At 37.9% G+C, this 23,087-nt stretch overlaps 1 protein-coding gene across 5 annotated transcripts in view; it reads left to right on the plus strand.

Annotated features, from left to right (window-relative positions):
- The window catches only part of RBFOX1 (RNA binding fox-1 homolog 1), a 1,146,709-nt gene that overhangs the window by 1,034,328 nt on the left and 89,294 nt on the right, over positions 1-23,087 (plus strand). For all 5 annotated transcript variants that reach the window (XM_041401522.1, XM_041401524.1, XM_041401523.1 and 2 more), the window contains 2 exons: positions 17,668-17,811; positions 20,355-20,408. In XM_041401522.1, coding sequence (XP_041257456.1) covers positions 17,668-17,811; positions 20,355-20,408 — 198 coding nt within the window. The remainder of the gene's footprint in view (positions 1-17,667; positions 17,812-20,354; positions 20,409-23,087) is intronic.

Genomic DNA, 23,087 nt, shown 5'->3' on the forward strand with positions numbered 1-23,087 from the left:
TTTCAGCTGATCATTCCTTCTCTGAGGGAGCTGAGCTGATTTCCTACCACTCTCGTGGGGTAGCACAAAACAATCTGAGATAGAGACCTTACAAGTCTGTGACCCCAAATGATGAAGGTATTTCTTTATATTCAGGAGCTCTTTAGGTTTGGGAGTTGGCTGTAAGACTGAGATATTTCTGAATGTGCTGCTGCTGATCTAATCTCGTGTGATTTTTCTTGTTGAGTTTAGAGGATGATCTTCTCCAAGCATCTCATGAAAGGATTCATTTAATCCTTATGTCCATTTTGTGACATTTTGCTAAATTATAATTATTGTTTTTTCTGCTTTTGTTGAGAAGGAGCTAGGGTACAAGTAGTTTAAATAACCTGCCAGAGGCAAATCTGTGACAAAATTGATTGCAGAAGCTGGCTGTCCTGAGCCCAAGTGTCTAGACTGAGAAATAGTCTTTTTTCTCCATAACAACAGAATGCTATTGCTGAATTTCATTTTGAACTGATGCTTTTGGAGCATTGGGCTTTGAATAGATTGCAGCCTCAGCTTGATTTGTGTGAATGCTATGTTTCAGGTGTATGAATAAAAAAGAATATTGGTGAGATACTCTGTTACTTAGGAAATATATATATATATATTTATATATTTATATATTTATATATAGATTTATTTTTAAAATCTTTAAAGGCAAAACTGTGTAGCTTAGTTTAACTTTCAGACATACCATGCAGACAGGGTGAAGTTACCAACTCTCCACTCACCCCCCGCCCTGGGGTATGTGATGAGCTGACACCACACACAATGACAAGATGCATCTGCTGCTCTGCTTTGGCACAGTTTTCATGTCTCTTGCAGGGAGGGATGGGATTGAGGAGTCAGGGATGAAATGATGCAGGGAACATGACTGCTGCCAGGACCACGGCAAGGGGCTCAAACTCCCTGTGCTATCGATGTAGCACTTCAGCACCTCCTTAATGTGTTCCATCTGTAGCAAAGTTAATTATTGGGGGGTTTTTATTCTTTTTTCCCCACAATAACTGCAGCAGGCAGGGTCAATAGTGACCTGTGTCTAATACAAGTACCAGCAGGCAGAAACCCCTCAGTGGCTGAGACTGACTTCTTGTTCTTTCAAGCATCCCTGCATAAATTAGTGTGCAGAAGATTGTAACTGAGCAGCTGAGACCCTTCTTCCCTTTCCATGGCATTCTTCCTCATGGTTTTCCTTTCATGTCTTTTTTTCTTTTTCATTTTTTTTTTGCTGTTGCTCAGGTGCCTGTGGGTAGGAGGGTACTAACCAGGTTGCACACACCTGAGAGGGAACAAAGACAAGACAGGTTTGGACAGGCCTTGTTTCTCTCAAAGATATAAAAATTCACAGTGTTTGTTAGTCCAAATTTGATAGGAATGTGTCTGAAGTTACAGTTTGGCCTTGCTCACAGTAGGTTTCAATACCTCAGATTTCATATTGAATTGCTGGGAAGAATATTTGCAACCAATACTGTATTTATGCAATATTTGTTCAATACATTAGTCAGCTGTGGGTTTTTTTTTTCCTCATAGGGCTATGCATATGCCTGAATTGCTAGATTTTGTGGTTGTTTCTGGGGGTTTTTCTTTTATTAAATACAGAGCTTATGTAGGTGAGGCACCTATTACTTAAGTAATTGTGACAATTATTGTACCAAGAGTACTTCTGGTTGTTTGGCTCTGCTATTCTATCGAGTATTGCAGGAAGCAAAGCAGCTGTATTTGCTTTTTCTAACTATTTATTATTTTATTTTAGAAGATTTTTTTTGTGTTGTTTTTGTTTTTTGTTTTTTTTTTTTTTTTACATTGGCATGAGACCCTACTTAAGGCATTTTATAGTTTTGTGTCATTTCCACAGATAGTGAGAAAAACAGTTTTACTTTGCATTAATATCTTTGCTAAAAACACGGACTGTAAACCAAAGTGATTCTAAGTGCAGGCAAAGAGAAATTATAAATGTTCCTAAAAACTGAGAACTAAAATACAGTGCTGTATATGAGCTTTCAGTTTGATAAATACTTACTTATGAGGTCATAAATACTTGAGGTACAAAAGGTTAATGTAGTGTGAAAGGCTGTAAAACACAGCCAGCAACCTGCTAGATCATAATGATGCATTAGCACCTTTCAGTATGAATGCTGGTGGTTATAAAAATCTTCAGCTTGGATTTATTCTGTAATACAAGAATGTAAAGCCAAAGTATCTTCCCTGTGTACTTTTACTTACCTTCTCATATTTATTTCTCTTTGTAAAAAAAAAAACAAAAAAAGGAAAGAGGCTCTCATCTGTTCATAAATTCTCACTGACTGAAACTGATAAAAACCCATTTTTGACTAATATAATTTCTCAAAAGCATGTCAGGTGTTGTCTGGGGGCTCAAAGAAAGTAATAAAATAAAGTAATACTCGGTGATTTTTTTTGTCTTCTCTGTATTAATAAGTTTCCATGAGATAAAGTAAGCAATATAATGCATAAAGAAACAAAAGTGATATAAATTTTGGAAAGCAGTAACGCAAGTTACCTTTGAGAGGAAAGAAAGTCAGTACTAAAATCGCAAACTGAGCATTTACTGAGTGGTGAAATTGACTTTATCATAGTAAATATAGTATTTCTCAGTCTCAGAAATCCTCTGCAGTTCATAATTGTCTCCAATGTGCTGATGCAGCTAATATTTCTCATTTAGTATCTACCTCTGTGGAGTGTTAATTTTCATGCTTTGGTGCTCATTGCTTTTTACTAAAGCAAATTACTTCCTCTTACTGTTATATCAGAGCTTATGACAGATTAGGATAATTTTACTGTCATTAATCTTTGGAGTCCATTCCACTCTTTTCAATGAGGTGCCATGTTTTGGCCAGGCTAAATTGAAACACTTAATAAAATCTGGAATCAAATATAAAAAATTGCATGCTGTTGATACCTGCTTTCATCCTTCTCTACTCTCTGGTTGCAAGAGAAGTATTTCATGTTTCATTTTTTTCTCTTTAAAAAGTACAGCTGTGTTTGGAAGATATTCTGTAGTTTTGGGGGACTAGACAAGAAAAATGTTGAAGTGAAAATATTTGATTTAGACACATCAATCCTCTTTTATTATTATTTTGAGGTGTTGAAAATCTACACATTATTTTCTTATTAAGATACAGTTTAAATTGATAGTGTTTGAATTGTGCAAATATATCTTCAGGAATCTCTGTAGATGATTATTTTTAGATTATTTTTAGTTGAAGACCTTATTTAAATTTGCAAGGAACACTGCGAGCACTTGCTGTGCTGACAGAATTAGCACAAAAACCTGTGAGAGACCAGACAGTGAAGCATCTTATAAAAGCCCTCGTAATTTCTCTGAACAGAATATATTTCTTCAAAAATATTGAGATGGTTTGCTTTATTTTGGAGCAATTGGTCAAGCTAGAAATCCAAATGACAAAGCCCTGTAGGTCAGTATAGCAGACACATGACTTGTCAAATGCTGCTTCATAGTACAAAATACAGGACTTTGATAGTAACAGAAAAAATATATATATTACCAATTTATAGTTGCATATTAGGTTATGAGCCTTTCGGTGTCATAGTTTTGGGCAGGAATTTATTTATTTTATTTGTTAGGATTTTTTGCTGTAGCAGCCTCAGAGCCTGAAGTGCCTGAAAGCAGCCCCACTGCTCAGTCATTCTGGTGGAGCAGGGCCTCTTCCCCCTTTCTTTCTTCCATTTTTGAATTAAATGTCCTCCTCATGCTACAGTAATCATGGATATTGTTAATAGAATTGCGTGGTAGAACTTAATTAACCTTTTCTTCTTGCTTTTTATTTAAAGGAAATTTGAGAGAGCTCAGTGGCGTGGTTCCTAATTTAATGCATTCCCCCAGTGTCTATTAGAGGCTCTTCACTTGGGTGAGTCAGGGGAGACAGGGCTGCCCATCCTTAGCTCACAATTCATTTTCCCTCAGTTGAAATGTTCACCTGACATTCTAATCAGGGAAGAGTGAAAGTGCTGAGTATATGTGTTAATAAATATATATTCTTCATGAATTTAGATAATCTCATAACTGCAGCCATTAAAACATATTGGATGGTTATGCAAATAACCAAAGGAATTTCAAATTGCACTGACCATTTTGAGCCTCACTTCTTGAACTGCTTTTCTTTCATTTTGTAAATAATAATTAAAGCTGCTTGTGGTAGTTTTTCTCTAGCTATTGAGTGGTCAGCAGATGAGTTCTTTACTGAGATGGAAGTGAGTGGACAGTAAAGGATATAATTTAGAATTTTGGTTTGAAATCCACTTCCAGAAGTGCAGCAAAGAACATTTTTTACATTATTTCCTTTAGAAGCAGAGGAAGGGGAAGGTGTTACAAAAGTAGTAAATGGAAATGCAATTCAGGACATTTTCTCTTTTATCTTTGGCTGAATGAAGTCTGTTTAAGTGTTCTCAGTTCATTATATTTCTAAATGAGTTTTACTTCAAATAGCTGTTAATTATTGCCGTAACTTCCTCTCATATTAGTGTCTGAGTTCTGCTCACACAAAGATTGTTAGCTCATCCAGAATAAAGTCTGGTTTTATGGATTAAAAAAACCCCTGTGATTTCCTCACATTCTTGGAGCCCAGTTTATGAAGTGTAGGCTTGCTTTTCAAACTGATTGACAAAACTCTTTTTTTTTTTTCTTAAAAAGTAGTAAAGACAGTCAATGTAGAAAGTAGAATGAAAGTTCCACACCTAGAAAAGAGCAAAAAAGAGCCATGAAATGGTTTCTTTTGAGTATATGTTAGATTACCAAATATTTTCTGAAACAGCATTGAAGCTAAACATAGCTGCATGTCCCAAAATCACTAAAGAAACTGAAAATCTGTTTGGCTGACCCCTTATACAAGAGGTCTCTCTTGCTAGGGAGACAAGATTAGGTTTAGAAGCAGTTTCATAAAAATAACTGAAACATATTTTCTTCTTTTTTCCCCATTTTCCAGTTTAAGTCCCCTAACCTACAGAGATGGTTGACTGGGATTGGTGGGGCTTTCTTTTGCAGTAGAAGTTTAAAACACAATTTAAAAAAAGTAAATTTTTCCTACAGTTTGATGGAAGACTGGCTTTGTGGTATCAGACACTGGCATTATTCTCACAGAGGCTGGTGGCTGATAACCTAACTCTGTGATAGGCATCTGGCAAAATTCTGTTTTTATGTTGCTTTTTTGTTTCAATTGGCTGGAAATAATAGATCAGACTTTAGTTATAGTTCAATTAATCAGGTGATCATTACAACTTTCAATTACTAATATGGGAAACAAAGTGTGTGTGGAGAGAGACTTCAGTAATGTTGTGCAGGTGGAAAGGATACTGGAATGCAGAAAGGAGTGAAAATCCTAGGAACTAACAAATGATGCCCAAAAAATAAATGTACTTATTTACTTACATGGTTATACTATTGTACAGAATACTCAATTTATACGTCAAGAGAATTTACAAGAGGAATGCAGGAATCTTAGCTATCCAAGTGAGCTTTAGAGGTAAAATAGGGTAACCAAGTAAATCAATGCACAGTGAGGAGAGTGGTGGTGCTGAAGTGCCTTCCTGTAACATTAATCCTTCCTCCCTGAAGAGTGCCTTGTTTATTTGGGTTGTTTGTTTGGGTTGTGGCCATCACACAATGGAGAGCAGTGATGGGAAGAGGTGACCTACAGTTGCCATTTGCTGACATAATAATACTGCTTTGTTATGTGATAATTTGCTTTATGTAATGTTTATTCTGCTGCAATGTCATGCTAAGGTGTGGAGGTTTCCATTTCTCTGTGCCTCAGAGAGTCTCTTTGGAGCCAAGTCACAGAAAACAAGGATTTCTTGGTGGGGGGTGGGAGGGTGGTGGTGTTTTGTGTACCACAGAAAGTGGAAATTTTTGCCCATCCAAATGAACATTTTTCCCACTCCCTTTTTCCATGTTCTTCCTTTGCATGTTGTTCTTTCATTGTATTCTGGCATCAGCTTTTGTGAATGGTCCTTGTCAGGGTCTGCTGGTCCTTCCTGCCCTGCCCACCTCCACTGGGCTCCACATCCCAGCCCTGCCTCTGAACAGCACCCTGACCCTCTGAACAGGACCCTGACCCTCTGAACAGGACCCTGACCCTCTGAACAGCACCCTGACCCACTGAACAGGACCCTGACCCACCGAACAGCACCCTGACCCTCTGAACAGGACCCTGACCCACTGAACAGGACCCTGACCCACTGATTGCTGTCCTTGCTCCTGCTCTGTCACTGCTTCCCAGGGGTGCACAAGGCTGGTCGTTGTCACTGGGCCTGGCCTTGATCTGCTGGCAAATCAAATTGGATCAGCTAGAGCTGGTTATTCAGGACTGTGTCCAGATGGGTGTTGAACTCCTCCAGGGAAGGATCTCCACAAGGTCTCTGTGAAATCTGTTCTAATGTTAGAGCACTCACAGGAAAAGTTTTTCCCAGTTCCTACACAGAATGTCCTGTACTGCAGCTTTTGCTCATTGCCTTTTGTTCCCTCTCTGGGCACCACTGGCCAGAGTGTAGCTCCTTCATCTCTCCTCCCTCCCATCAGGCATTTATGCCTTCTCTTTTGCAGGCTGAATCCTCCTGGCTCTCTCATTCTCTCCTTGTTTGCCAGATACTCCAATCCCTCACACATTGTTGATTGCTATTCCATTTGGACTCATTTCCTGCAGCACTGCTCTTCTGCCAGTCACTCCCCTGCCCATGGGGCTGTTCCTCTCCAAGTGCAGGACTTTGCTGAACCTCATGATCTTCCTCATGCCTGTTTCTCCAGCCTGCCAGGGTCCCTCTGCGTGGCAGCACAACCCTCTGGAGTGTCAGTCACCCCACCCTGCCTGCTTTTCATCTCTCAACAGCCTCAGTTGGCCAAGTGCCTTTCCTGGGAACTCAAGGGGAGGTGAATCTGTGCCCAGGGGCTGAGGGAGCATGGCTGTACCATCCTGTACTGACTCCTGAAGGGAACTACAGACAGCAAAACTGCCCGAGACTGCTAATGGCTTCTCTGTACAGATGTTAGATGGAAATAGAAATGTCTTGGCTGAGAAACGTCTGCTTGCTGTGTTTGAGGATGAATAAGGGAAGAGATCTGTTGGCAGGTTTGCTGTGAGCAAGAGGGAAGGATGGGAATTAGATTTAAACTCACAGTGCCAATCCTCCTGATTCCAGGTTTGCTGTTAGAGAATGTCTCCTCTGCCCCCTTTCCTGAGAACTTTTCCAGGAAAGGAAACTTGATTTCAGGGGGATCCAAGTCCTGTTTCCAGTTCTTCAAAAGATGTTTCCTTAAACTTGAGTATCAGTATTCAAAGCAATTCTGCAGTGGGAGCTGCATTGTGCATTCATATGATCAAGCAGAATTCATCACAACACCAGCATTCACAGCTAGATTTTAAATGTTGGTTTAAACCCTTTAAAATTTTTTTGAACCATCCACTATTCCTTAGATTTGTTTGTTTTTTGAAGTGGGAGAAGGGAAGGACAAATGGATGTTTCCTAAAACTTTAAATTGTCATTCACATTAATGAAGGAAAGGTATTGGGTGAGCTTGAAGAGAAGGATGAAAAATAATGATTTGCATAAAGCGTATTGTTCCTTGATGTGGACTTCTCTGTGGTTGTGCCACTGGGAAACTTCAGGGGCTTTGGAGAAAAGCAGGTACAGACCTGCTTTTCCATTCAAAATGTCTCAGGTCTTTGGAAATGCTGCTTGCATTTGGCTGCAGCCTGCTAAGATAGTACAGATATACAGACCACCAAACACACCTAATAAGAAAAATAAATTCAGCTGTTTTTGTCATGAAATGGATAATCTAAGTTTGAGAAATTACTATCCTGCAAGGAATGAACTGCTGCTTGTTAAGTTGGCGAGTACCTCAGTACAAAAAGAGCAATGTGATTTAGAAAGTGTCTTTTTGTAACATGGAGGAGTCACAAATTCCTCTGTATTTCAGAGAGTTCAACAGCTGACTCCTTGGGCAAAGATATGCAAGTGAGCAAATGGAATGTCACAGTAGGGATCCAGCACTAGGTGAGGGGTCAGACAGAGAAAAACCTTTTATCACGCTGTCACATTTTCTTTCTTTTCCTGAGCTGGAGCTGGAGCAATCAGCCGTTCCCTCTCAGCATGAAACTCTGCTCTCACAAGTTCACTCAGCAGTTGGTTGTGTCAACACAACTCTCACAAAAAGGGACTTTACATGCATGACATAAATCTAGTTCAGAGGGGAATTCCAGAAACTAGTGTGCATTGATTCAAGCTGAGGGTAAACAACTGGTAGCCAAACCTGCAAATGTTCCATCTAAAGACACTTTTCTTTTTTTAGATTTTATTTTTAAAGGAAGTAATATTCTCTGAAGCTATGTAGCACAGTATTTAGTTAGTGCTTTTTTAATTTGGACAAATATTGTCAAATGTCACAGCATTGTACAAGTTAGTTGCAGATGTTGAAAGTTATTTTTTCCAGATAGAGCTTGCTGCCAGAACAAAAGTTTAATAAGCTTTATTGCAGCACTGCAACCTTTTATAATGTTGACTTATGAGAGATAACACTTGAAAGAGTTTTTAAGCTAATTAGAACATTTAAAAAAAAATCCTCATTCTATATTAGAGCAGCAATGCTTGTGCGTGAATGAATGGCCACAGGTAAAAGTACAGTTGCCTTACTGTGTATTGATTTATGTTCCTTTCTGAATAATTTCTTCATAAATCAAGGTAATAAATGAGTTGGACAGGAGAACCTGGGGAGAATCAGTGGATTTCCAGAAACCAAGCATGCCAAGTTTTGCATCAGTCAGAAAGTCTTATTCTCAAGGGCATCGTGTCCTGATTTATTGCCTATCAGAGTGTAACTTAAAGTGTTTTAAGGACTATCAGAACCATTAGGTGTATTTACCTGTAAGCTTTACAAAACCTTTCAAAATTTCTTCATCTATTTTACCCCTCTTCCCTTAAACTTTGTTACTTAGATGGCAGATCTGTATTTCTGCATATTTACAACATACCACAGCTATTCCCTATTGATACTTTCAGACACTTTCCAAGTCTTATTTTATATAATTTTATATATCTTATTTCATATGACCCCATTTATGTGGAGTGGTGGGTGGAAGGAGCCTGAGCCCCGAGGTGTCAGGAAGAGCAGGTGTGGTGTTGAGGTTTTAGGTGCTCATGAAACCACCCCATGAGTGTTGTGTGTCCTTTCAGACGCCCAGGGGGAAACCAGCTCCAGAGGGGGGGAAATGAGAGGTGAATCTGCAGAGTAAATGTGCTGAGCAATTTGTGGGGGAAAATCTCATGAGCATGGCACAATTTAGTGCTGAGGATCCTGGTGGCTTCTTCTTCTGGTAATATTTTGTAAGCCAGCTTGTGCAGTGTGAAGCTACAGCTCCCACTCAAATGATAAAAACCCCTCTAATGATGATTTCTATATTTACTGTCAAGGGTTTTTTTAATATGTTTTCATTGGTTGCCTGTCTGGATTTTACATTAGGCTTTCAAGCATTGAAACAAGGTTATTTTTAAACACTTTCTTCCTGCAAGACTTACATCAGAGAGAAAACAGACTTCTGACTATCAGATGAAAGAGGAATAACAAAATCAATTGACTATTTCTTTGTGTCTCTATCACTACTTAAGATTTTTTATTTGGATTAAATTAATTCTTTTGTCCTTTGACAGTATAATATTTCCTAATCTGTCTGCTATTTTTAAAAGAATAAATCCAAGGAATTTATTTTAGTATTATCTTATGAAAATATCATAGTAATTGAGTTTTATTATATGTAGCATGAACTTCTAAAGACGTGCATAGTGTGTATGCATTTCCTTCTTGGCTAATGGAGCCAGGATGCAGCTAATTAGGAAAGGTTTTGTTAATTGCTCTTGTGATGTTGTGGATGGGATCAGTAGGTGGTCAGAAATATTTATTGAATCGATGCAAGCAATAAATAATTCATTGAGGCAACCTTTTATCATTCCTTCTCCCATTTCACATTACTGACATGCTGGCATCAGCTCGATGTCCTTAACTGAACTTGCCAACTGCTTGGTTACACACAACTCTATTAAAACATTTTACAAATATTCTTTTAAAAGTAATATCTGCTCTTTATGCCAGCAAATTTGGCCCAAGTTTTGAGACACGTTTACAAGTCAAAAAATGTATGGCTTTTGGTGATTCTCCTCCAGACATGACTGATCTGCTATTCCCTGAGACCCTGCTGAATATTTTAGAAGAAAAATGATGAACCAGCAAAGGCAACGTAAAGCAGTATATAAGGGCTATATTCCATATTGTTAAGGAAGATTAATTGGGGAAATAATTAATGTAGCCAAGTTATTAATTACTCTTTGGTTGTCCTGCAGTACCAGAAGCTTAAAAAACCTATCTTATTGCTCCTATCTGTCCCCAGAATTAATGATCTCTTATTTAGGCTGCTAGCTCTCCATGCATAAGCTATCACAATAATAGCAGTGCTTTCTTGTAGCCTGTGGTATCAGCATCCAGAATGCATCCATCTAGAAATGAGAGAAATAATCACTACTGCTTGTAAGTCTTCAGCCCTGAACAATACCCAGTCTGCTGAAACCCCAGAGCATGTTCAATAGTGGAACGTCAGAAACCGCTGAAGCAGAGCACAAAATTATTCAGGTTCTTTTTCATTTGTCAGTAAATTGGATTAAGGGATTCTACCGGGGTGTGCTTGTGTGTGGCAGTATATCTAAAACAAATGCCCCAGTCAGAGTCAGCCACCTTACACTGTCTTCCTGGGAGTAAATTGTATTCATCTGACTGCTCAAGGACCTGTGGGAGGAAGTGTTGCAGAAGGGGGGTGGTTGAGTGTTCAAAGGTGCCCTGACACCCTGCCTGCGTCGCTCGCAGCCCGAAGGTGTGTCGCACATCTCACCTCACCTCCCAAAGATGGGTTTTGTTTGTAAGAATAATAGGCACAATCGAACACTGAGCACACTCTTGCCACCAGTGAAATGGGAGGGAGAATGGCTCTTGGGAATTAATAGACTGGCCAGTGGCCAGGGTGAGAGCTCAGCACTTCGGAGAGGGGACAGCACAGCCTTCAGGACGGGGACTTTGTCACCATATTTTTATGAAAATCCTTTCGCCACGATTTTTTCTCCTGAGAAGCCTCCGTAAAGAAATGTAAACAATAACTCTCTGATTGCCTTGGAATGTGGTCTGGAGGTTGTCTTTGATTGGTCTCATGTGAATTGTTTTTACTTGATGACCAATCGTGGTCCAGCTGTGTCGGACTCTCTGTCAGGAGTTTTTATTATTCATTCCATTCTTTTTCCTTTCCTAGCCTTCTGATGAAATATTTTCTTCTATTCTTTTACTATAGAATATATAATATAATATAATTAATATAATATCAGCCTTCTAAGAAATATGGAGTCGGATTCATCTCTTCCCTTGTCCTGGGACCCACAAACACATTGACAGGACTTGGCTCCTCTGCCTGCTTCTTTCAGGCCTGTCCCAGTGACTGCTTTGGTCAGTTTGTATTTGGTGCTTTGGATAGTAAAATATTTTTGTAAAGAATATGAAACCATTATATCCTTTGTAATTTCATTATTCCTTCTGTAATCTGGGAAATAGAGTGAAGTTAGTGGTAATACTGAAATTGCTTTGTCAAGTGGGTATAACATCAGGGTGAAACTGTGACCCAGCTGAAATAAAAGGGAATTTGACCATTAAAAACAGGGGGCAGGGGTCAGGCCTTGCCCTGCAGGGTTTCAGTTGCAGTGTCTCTGAAACCAAGCATCTCTGGAGTATGAGACACTCAGCCACACCAGAAATTCAGCAACATAATTGTGGAAGGGCTACTGTTGAGGTTCCTTCAGGATCATCTAGTTCCAAATTATCAAACGCAGCCATGATTACATGTTTTTACATTTCTTTATTACTTTCTGCATAGCACCAAGTCCCACATCACATTGTCTTCAGGAAAGGATTTTTAAGGGGTTAAATGGATGTGGCATGAGCTGCATGCTTTGCAGTATGAGGTACTGGAAATATTTTTATCTTTAGAGCTAATTTGAATAATTAATCTCAACTTTTAATATCCTGAAAGCAATGAGACCTTCCTATTGATCTTATTCATGAGAAAAGGATAGCAGAGATGCAGTACACAAGAAAAGTCACTGATACTTCTGGTAATGTTTATCACCTTTGTGAAATAGCACAATAATAGAATTTTTTCCAGTGTTCATCTTTGTGTGAACATTTAAGCCCAAACAGATGGATCTGAGTATATAACTCCATTTTTTTTTTTTTTTTTGTGTTGTTATGCTTCTGGGAAGCACGTTGCAGAGCTGGGACTTTTCAGAATATAAATTTACCAAAACAAGTATGATTAATTAATCAGTCGATCTACTTAAGAAAACAGGAAAGCTGCAAGCCCATCACTTTGTCAGTTCTCTGTTAGTGGTGTATCTGGGAAACAGCCTTTTCAGAAAGTCCCAAACTTGGTTTTAAATTATTCTCTTTGCTCACTTTTTAATGGAAAGGTAACTTTGCAGAATCTAGATCCTTTTAAAATGGAAAATGTGCAATATTATCTGAGGGAAGTATGAAGATGATTTACTATGCATGATTTTTTCAGTTTGTACACATTGGGCATGGTTATATTTTTGCTCAGGACGTATATATATATTTTCTGCTGAACTTTTCTCGATTGCTTTTTTTATCAGGTTTACAAATCAAATCAAACAGGTATATTGCAGAGCTCTGATATTATTTTCTGCGCTTATAGCACAATGTATTGAATTATGCTTGCTCATGTACTGCTGCTGCTATTCTCTCCAGATTGAGAGAGAATGACTGTGGGGGTTGTAAATTCACTTGGCTTCCAGCACCACCAGTTAAATCAAGAGCCCTGTTCAGGCTGGAGAAGAGACAGAGCAAGTGTTCATTACACAAATCAATTTGGTCAAAAGTACAGCACAGTGGGTACCCAACCATTGCTCACATAATATTGTCAACTTAATCAAATAATGCCTAGAAGACATTCACAAGCTCTTTCTCTCTGAGAAATAACTTGATTGGTGCAGCAGGAAAAAATAGGTGCCGTTTTGAGCATTCATTCAAAAATCCAGTGGGTGCTTTCTTTTTTGCTAAATTTAAAATTCTGAAGAGCTTTATCCTATGCTGGCATGTATACATGAGATACTCAGCACCTAATTTACCACTGATCATATTTTTAAAAAATAATCGGTTCCTTTTTTTTTTTTTCCTCTTGCTTTTCTCCCTGTAAATATTTTAGAGGTTATTCCTGTTAGAATTAGGCTGTTCTTCCTCTAGACTTGGTATGGGTTTAAAAGATATGCAACAACAAACAGATTTGTGGTTTTTTGCAGATTATAGCAGAATGATCAGGATTTGGTAAAGCTTTCTCATGTTCTAGTTGTACTTATTTTCACTTTGTCTAGACAGAGATAAAAGGTTTAGATCCATTGCAGGCATCTCTATGGTCTGTGTCCCATTCAGTCTTTAAAAGCTGAGACTGGGAGCAGCGTTCCTGTAGTGGTGTGCAAACAGCTCTTCTGCATTTCACTGTGTTGGAAACAGGGTTGGAGGGTGAAAGATTTTGTGCACACCATCATGGTTTTGTAGGAAATGAAAGATATTAGTCAGTGAAAAAGAATGGAGAGAAAGTGGAACATTTAAAATTCCGGTGGAAGGAACATTGCAGGGCTGGCTGTCTGCAGTGATGGATGGAAAGGGACACAGAAAATTGCTATTAGCCAGCAAGGAGAATGGAATGGGGTTTTTCTACCCAGGCAATGTGCACAAGGCCCTCTCTGATTTCAGGTTCACTGACCATTGTTTTATTGTGTCTGGGGCCTTTGCCACAAGTGCTGGGGGTGGGAGATGAGACTCCAGGGTCCAGTCAGGAGTCAGCAGGGAAATGGGATTGTATAAGGGGCTGCGTGAAGGTTTTAGGATGTATTTTTGAGTGAAAATTGCTGCAAATTTGGATTAAAATGGCCTTAAAGGAAGAGGAGTGTATGTGGGGAGAGATAATATTTTTTCCAAACAAAAAATTGTCAAATTTATTTTATCCAAACAAATATTTGGTTTAGTGATTTTTTTTTCACTTTTCTAATTTTTGTTTCTTAAATTCTCAAGAAAAAGTTAGGAAGGGAAACCAGAAAAATGGCTTCAACAATTTTGCTTCGGTGTGAAATCTTTAAGTGAAGACTTCACACTGAAGCAAATTTGAGTGAAGGCTTTTAAATAATAGAAGCTTTCTGGTTCTAGAACTGAATTAAGGAAACAAAACGAAAAGTGTGTTTCTAAAGGTAAAGAATTTCTTTAGAAATCAATAGATATTAACTCTCCTGATAATGGATTTGGTTTAAAAGGATGCAAAATGTTTATACTGAAATTATCTTACATGAAGAAAAGAAATCCTTTTCTGAAATCCCCTCTTTGATATGGGTTTGCTTACATGTCAGAATGCTTAAATTCTAATTTATTTTAACAATTAAGCCTTCAGTAGCTCACTGAAGTTAAGGGAGCTCACCTCAATTTGTTTTGCTGTGAGTGAGAATTTGATCTTATGCTTCTGCATTCTGTTTTTATAACTTTCATTATAAGTCTTAAGACGATCATATATTAAGAATCTTTAATATTTTATAATTGCAAATATGTGGTGGAATAGAGGCCAGAAAGCAGCCTGACTGCACCCAAGACTGCAGGGATGGAGAAAGGATAATGCCACATCCTCACATCAATTAATTTTTAAAGGACTATGAAACACCACTCTTCAGGTCCTCCAGCAGTGAAGATATTCTCCTGAAATGTATTATGTATGTGCGAGGTAAATTGCATTCTGGTTCTGTGAGTCCACAGAGCTCTGAAAGTTGCCTGGCTTGGATTTTTCAAAATCCAGCCTGTCCTCTGCCCCCACTGTGTTTTACCTCCTTGGTGTTGCTTGGAAATTTTTTGCATCATCTTCACATTCCAGTTTCAGTTTGTGATTATCCTTGTCCAGATCTCCAGCACAGCCGTGGATTTCTGGATGATAATGTGCTTTTTAAAGAGCCTGTTACATTGCCTAGCCTTTTCATATGTTCTAAATGCTTTAGCCCTGTTAATTCTGCCCCAGGGATCTTGAGGGTCATGGACAGTTATGAATTGTTGATGACAGGGACTTGCTAAAGTTTCTCATTTTCAGCCCTCACTGCCCAGACTCTGAACATTCTGTGCTGAGAGTGCAGATTTGAGGCTTCTTAGAATAAAAATAATTTTGAAAAGTGTTAAAACCAACCAAAGGCCTGGAAAAATACCAGTACCTGGGTTTATCCTCTTCACCCATAATTTGTAGCTCCATTTTAACACCCCCTTCAGAAACCTCACTGGATTTTGTTGACCATAATCTGTTCAGCTGCTAAGTAGGGCAATTGCTCCCAGTGTTTTGGGATGTTTGTGGTGCACAGCTCAGCCCTTCTACTCCTCATTTCTATGAATAAAATGAACAGAGATTACTCTTTTCCATTTGCATTTATACAGGACACTGATTATATAATTTCTTCCTTGGGCACCCTCTGTTCCTGAAGCTTAACAGCACCTTTGGAATTCTTTAGTTCTCTTCAGATTAATCTAATTGACCTCAAATTCTTCTGTAGTGTTGTATTTCAAGAGTTTCCAGTCTGTCATCCCCCACCTGCTCTCACATACCAAATTTCTTTCGTATTTCTCTCCTTTTCTGCCTGTAGGTAGAAAATAATCCCTGCGGTGTCTCTGGGTGAAACAGTTCCCTCAAAATCTGAAGTTTGAATTTCTGAGTTGATTTTAGCTAACAATAGATTAGCATGGAACATTTTTGTCTCTTGACAGCTATATACCATATTTTCTATTTAAATCACTAAATATTCATAAAGATAAATTATTTACTTTGTGGGCCTGTGAGTTCAGGGAGTAGCACATGAAGAGATGTGGTGGCACTGACTCAGTTTTAGGTTTACACTTGATCTGATCCCATTATTTGTTTGGATCACTTGTAAATCTCTCTTCAGTGCACACAAAAGTTTGTATTTGTGTGTGTGTGATCATATCCTGTGAAATATCAGAGATGCTACTGATGGACTGATGCTGCTGCAGAAACGAGCACCTTTATTTATAAAGTGTTCTTAGCACAGAAGTATAGGCAATATAGATGTCAGTACTTTTAATTTGAGAACATTTCTGTTACTTAGGGAGGATATTGTTGAATTTCATTTGCTAGTATTCAATTTATATGTAGTTATTGTTGATGTAAATGATGTATTCTGTTTGAGTTCTTTTGCTTCCTCTTCAACAGGCTTGTTGGTACTAAAACTGTGTGGTAAGGTTTATTTTATTTAACCATTTTTATGTTGCTTAAACTGTTGTCTCCTAAAAGAAATTTCATATTAGCAGGAAATGGGCACTTTCTTCTTTTTGTTCTTTAAATGAAAAAACTCAGAAAGACAAACTGAATGTAACATTAGCACACAAGAGAAAGATGAGTAATTAGCAAAACAACGGGGTCAGAAGGAAAAAGGAAAGAGCAAAGACAGTGATGGGTGTCAGATCATCCTTGTAGTTTTTCATTCAACCATCTTCTTTCCCTTCTATTCTTCCAAGCCCTTCTGCCCCTGCAAAGGAGTATGACTGTGCTGTTTTAACATATCCATACAGCACCTTGGCTAATGACTGTGTGCTGTACAAGCAGTAATTAATTAGGCACTGTAGGATATAATTAAAGAACAGAGATGAGTAATTTCTATAACATACTGATAGACCGGCACTGGTTAATTTTACTTTTTGGATGAGGGGCATTTTATGTTTTTTTTCCTCATCTCACTGCAGATTTATAGTTTGTTTGTTAAATCATAACACATGGCAATGTCCTTCAATTTTAAACCAGAATTTTAAAGCCAGGGAACGGTGTCCCTGTAAGAAGTACCATGACATAACCTGATTTTGGTGAGGAAGAAAATCTGTAAAACTTTGTTTCTAGGTCTCACACTTGTGTCAGGCAACCTTCACCACTGATTAAACTTCTGTTCCCTCTCACAACTCAAGGCCTTTTCCATAATGGGCACCATTTATCTGGACAGAATGACCCTCCAGTGCCCATCAGCACTGCTTATGAAATGGCAACGAGGATGAGATGTGTTACCTGCCTGCTGTGGAGAGTCCCAGTGGCCTCTGAATAAAGGCACTAATCTCATTTGAAAGTGTCTGGCTTGCTCTGCCAGCAGACAGCATTTGGACTGCAGATTCTGTTCCTTGCCTTGCCAAACACAGAAGGGGTTAAAGGAGTGTCTACAGTCTTATAGGAATATGTATTCATTCATTATTTAAGAACAGCTAAGCAAATCCACAAATAATAATTTACTCATTCTCCAGTTTATTCCAAATACAAATATTATCACTGGAAATGTATGCTGTTGAAACAGAAACTGATTTGATTTTCATGTATTTAAACTTCTGGTATTCCTCACGACTTTGGAGCAGATTTAACTGACTTTGTTTGGTGCTCTTTTTTTTGTTTTGTTTTGTTGTTTTTTGGGTTTTTTTAGAATTTAAGCTCACCCCCTTGTATTAAAAATGCCAGAACTACTTACAGTGTGCTTTATTTTGCTTTACCCTTTTAGCAGACAGATGATGCAGCACAGACCGATGGCCAGCAACAGACACAATCTTCTGAAAACACAGAAAACAAATCACAGCCAAAACGGCTCCACGTCTCAAATATACCATTCAGATTCCGGGATCCAGATCTTAGACAAATGTTTGGTGTAAGTGCTCATCATTTAATTCTGTTTTTTTATTTTTGTTTTGTTTTTACATTTGCATTGCAATAGGTATTTTGTATTATAGGCAGCTGTATCTCTGATTGAGGCTGTTTAATCATTTTCAGGAAAGATTCCCCTTTAATCTGTGTGTAATAAAATATCTGATTGCCAGTCACAACTGAGAAAATAAATGACACTGATTCTTCTGGATATGATGCACTTGGGTGCTTTGTACTACATTCACAAAAAGCTATCTGTGGTGGTTTAAATGCTTACATATTGCTGCTGTACACATCTAGATTTATCTGCCTGCTTTTATTGGTTTTGGAGAGTGTGATGTTAAGCAGTCAGTGCCTGACCTCCTGAGTAAGGGACCCAAAAGGAAGGCACGGGCTGAATTTCAGCACAAAGTTCAGACGTAGGAATCCTCACCCGTCTGCACAGGTTTTTTAGGTCTGCAAAAACCTTTGAAGGTTTTTGTTAGTGTTTTGCTGTAAATCTCTCATTTTGTGCTTTCCCCCAGGCCACAGCTGCCTTCAAGCACATCCCGTGTTTCACACAGGCCATGGACATGCCATCAGCAATTGGATTATAAACAAGAGAGCTTAGACTGGCTTTCTACTCCCTGATCCAAGAACTCTTAGGTTTAGTTTGAAATGCCTCTAAACCAAATCTAGAAATAGTACGTGATCATCTATTAGAACCCAAGTCAGGACTTTGAAGCATTTCTGTTCCTCTCACTGTCTTTATTCTGCCTCACTAAACCCAGTTCTCTCCTGCATTGCTGTTGGTTATTCAGTGCAGCACCAAGTGTCTCACGGCTCTTCACTTCTTTCCCTCTTTCATGTTCAGATTTTTAAGTTGTTCTAATGTGTTTGTATGTGAGTCAGAGGATGGTGTTTTCTCCGTATTTATTCCTCTGAAGGAAAACAGTCCCTGGAAAAAGAATCCTGTTGTAGTACTGGGAAATGAGTGACTGTTCTGGATCTGACTTGGTACAAGTTGCCTCCCCTGAACACAGCTTCCAGCTCATCAGCAGAATAGCAGAAGGCATAATAATTAACCCTCCAGAGGAAAAGATGCTAATTTATTTAAACTAAACAAACCACTTAAAATAGATTTTATTTGAAAAAAAAAAAAAAAATTGAATGAAAGGATTTTTTGGTAGGTATTGTAGTAATTTTTAAATGAATAAACACATTTCCTTTTAATGTTTCTTAGTCTTAGGTCTCAAAAGACTGACACTGGAGAATGGCTGGAGTTTCTAGCTGACTTTCAGAATGACTTGGTAATAGAAAACTTTTAGTTTCTGAAATTATAGAAAAATGAGATTTCTGTATGTGTGAGTTGAAATATTTCATATGCAATATGGCAGGTCTGCATTATGTCCATGTTAAGCACACAGTAGATGATCTTTTTACATGGACACAAATGTAACAGAGTAGAATTGTTTAAATACCAAGTCTGTGTCTGCATCGAGGCTGAAGTGGAAGTTAAAACACTGATTAAATGGTGAATGCAAGAACATGAAATAAGCCAAAGTATACCAAGCAATGGTTGATTTTTTTCATGGTCAAGTTGAAACTTTTTAATAAGCTAGAGAAGGAATACTGTCCTTCCTGGCCTGTAATTGTTTATTAGATCTGAAAAGACTGGAGTACTCATTTCTGCAGTTCCTGGGACTCTTGTTGGATTATTCTCCATTTGCCTGCCTCTAATTTCTGCTTTTTTGTTTAAGACACTGGGTCACTTACCAATGCCAACACTGATCCATACTGCATGTCAATGAGCTATGAAATAACTGACGTGAACCCCTGATGAATTACATTGTCATCTCACAAAATGTGTCCTTACAGAAAGTGTTCTAACATTTATTCCCTTCCTAAGGCAGACCAACAGGGCCTTTTCCTCTGGGACAAGCAGCTGGGCTCAGCTTTTGTATGTGCAACAATGTCTAGGGAGTTGAGTGCTGTTCAAGGTCAATAGGAAAAACAGTCACTTCTAATATTATAATAAAAACACAATTCTGAGCAGAGAAAAAATTCCCCCCCAAAGTGAGTATCCATTCTGGTTTTCCAAATTATGCTCCAGTAAGACAAAACTTCTTAGGGAATCACGGTTACCCATTTCAGCAAGGGTGGAAAGAAATCCTCAGTCCATGAAGGCAGCAACCTGATTTAATCTTATTCCTGCAAGGCAGAATTAACCAAACTCCTTCACCTCTTCTGGAAAATGCAAAAATTTGAGACTTTTACTTTACTGTGCTCACAGTGTAATGCTCTTTCCTCTGTGGCAGGGGCTTGACTGAGCTTCAGGCTCCTCTGTGGAGTGATTGTAATGAGCGGAATGATGCACACAATTTAGGAATAATATTGATCTGACTTCTTAATAGTGTTGTCTTTCTTTTTGTGTTTAAAATATTTGGTTTTATATCATTTAACATTTGTAAAGCTTTGCACCATTTCCTGAAACACGCCTTTGTATTGTATATGATCGAAGAGTTGAAGTTTTCTAATTTTCATGTAACTTTTTCTGTTTCTTTGCAGCAATTTGGTAAAATCTTAGATGTTGAAATTATTTTTAATGAGCGAGGCTCAAAGGTAAGCTGTTTAATTCACCTGTGGAATTTTTTGTTTTGTTTAAAATATATGAGTAAAAGGAAACAACTGCACTGCTGTGACAAAATAATGTCTGAAATTTTATGTTAGTGAAAACATCTTCTGAGCTGTCAGTCAGTTTTCTAAGCAGTATGAAAATCATTGGACTCACATCTTTTAAAGGGGGTAATTTTAACTACTGCAAACTGTCATCTGTTATAAGGGAATGTTGATTTTCGCTGTCCTTATTCTTCAAAGGTAATTATTTCATTTATTTTATGAGTCCATAGTTAAAGATATTTGTGGGCAGGTTTGCATTACTATAGGTATTTTTTTTCCGTTATTGAAATGAAAGATGACAATGATACCTAATAACTATCCTCTTTAGTAATTAGCTGAGAAAATATGTGATTGTTCCAGATTAAGTGCAGATGTTTTCCTCTTTAGTTAAAGCCTTAGTACACCAACCCTTTGAAAAAAAAATCTATTTTAGCATTTATTTTATTAATAGAGTTCTTATTGTATTGCAAACATTTAGTTGTTTTTTTTTTTTTTTCCAAAATTACTTTGCCTTAAATGCATACTTCAATTTATTCAGTATTTAAGAAATAAAGCAAGATAGAATGGCCAGGACTGCATCAGCTGGTGCAAAACTGTAGCCCAGTGTGTTCACCTGTGATATCAGCTGCATTCTAGAGGTTTATGTCTGTCATATGCATATCTTTTTTTCCTTTTCTTGCCATGTCAGACACACTAAAAATTTTATTCACTAATGTTTCAATCTTCCTATAACTCATATATCATTTATTATTCATGATGGAATGTTATCCCTGTTCTAGACATACTGCAAACTGTCATATTTAAAGAATCTTATACATTAAAAATCTTAAATCAGAATATTTTAGTTCTGTTAATATTTTTTTAAATTAAAGCCTTCACTATTTTTTTAACCTAAATGGAACAGCTGAAATCTCCTGGTTTATTATTCAGACATTAATTAGTCCCCTTGCCTGCCAGCCCAAACTCAGCTGGAACATTCATCACTTTTTTAGTAAACAACTGAAATGGATGGAATTTGGTGGCTTAGAATCTCCTACTCTGGCCAAAATTTATTATTGTTGAATTATGGTTGTTCAGCAATGTTTGCAAAAAACATGGATTGTCCAGACCTGCTGCTGCTGCATAATCCCATTTATTTCCAGAGCCACCCCCAGTGGCCACCTTTGCTGCTTGTGCTGACAGCGGGGAGCTGGGCACACGTGGGAGGAGTTTAAACTTTTGTTTAGCCACTAAATCTTCCCCAGGTGGGCATTTTAACCACCACGCCCACACTGAGCTGCATAAGTGCAAGGTTTTATTAAAGTTTTGGGGGATGGCATAAAGAGATGTTTCCAAACTGAGATTTTTTTTATTATTATTTGGCTTTGCAGCATGAGCACATCCCAGTGCCTTGTGCTAAAGGCAAGATCCTGGAAGGGATTTCAGAAGGAAAAGGTTTTCCTGGCTGGGTTTGTAACATCCCTGCCTCAGTTACACATCGGTCAGAGTTGTTAAAGAGTGCTCCTGCACCACCAGGGCTGCAGTCTCCAGGGGAGCTGCTGGAGATGCCTGAGGCAGGGCTGGGTGCATCTCTCGGCTCAGGGCTGCTGCTTCTCACCTTGCTCAGAGTTATTTCAGATATAGCTACGGAGTATTTTCATTTGCACAAGTACCTTTAGACTCTCTCAATTAAATGGAAAGTTTAGGTAAAAGGAAATACTAGGAATGAGAGGGACATCTTTTTTCTGTTCTTTTTCTTTTCCTTTTTTTTTTTTTTTTTTTTTAATCTGATCATTAAATACTAGGAATGAGAGGGACAACTTTTTTCTGTTCTTTTTCTTTTTCTTTTTTTTTTTTTTTTAATCTGATCATTTCGTGTCCATTCTGTAGGAATTAAGATGCACCAGATTAAAGTCCCATTCCTGGCAGTGCTTATCTATGTTTTCATAAAATCCCACTGAAACTGAAAGGACTACTAAGTGGTTTCAGACTGAGTACAGGTAACAAAGTTTGCAGGATCAGAATTCAAACTTTTTTCTAGCTGCAGTTTGGCATAAGAATTGATAGAATTGTTTTTGTTTCTGTTTCTTTTTCTTTCTTTTTATTCTAATAGTTAATGTTTTAAATGATTGTTGCAAAAAACAACAGAAGGAATCTCATACTCATGCCATAGTAGTTAAGAAAAATGGAATTGCATATTCAAAAAACATAACATTAGAACACCCCTGTAAAGTATAAAATTATTTGGCAGAAGGGAGTTCTTCCATAAAAGAAAATCCTGAAACAATGAAAGAGTCATATATTACAAATTTCTGCTTGTTTGAATGTGTAATAATAATGAAGAAAACTTTGCTGAAATATACAGCAGCACGGATGACTTCTGAATTTTTGACCATTTTCCATCAGTTATAAATCAGTGCTCTAGGCAGCTCTATATATATTAGGAAATCTGTTTATGTGTGTATGTATTAATGTGTATCTAGTGTATGTTGCATTAACATCTATTTTTCAAATAAGGAGAACTCCAAAGTGCCTCCCAAATTCAATCTGAACCTTCTCACATACTAACTTGGCTATTATTAAATCACTTGACAGATTTTAAAAGTAAAAGGCATATATTAGCATTACCAATTAATAGAATGC

Source organism: Onychostruthus taczanowskii, unplaced genomic scaffold, assembly GCF_017590055.1.
Source record: "Onychostruthus taczanowskii isolate IOZ18803 unplaced genomic scaffold, ASM1759005v1 scaffold19, whole genome shotgun sequence".
Taxonomy (NCBI): Eukaryota; Metazoa; Chordata; class Aves; order Passeriformes; family Passeridae; genus Onychostruthus; species Onychostruthus taczanowskii.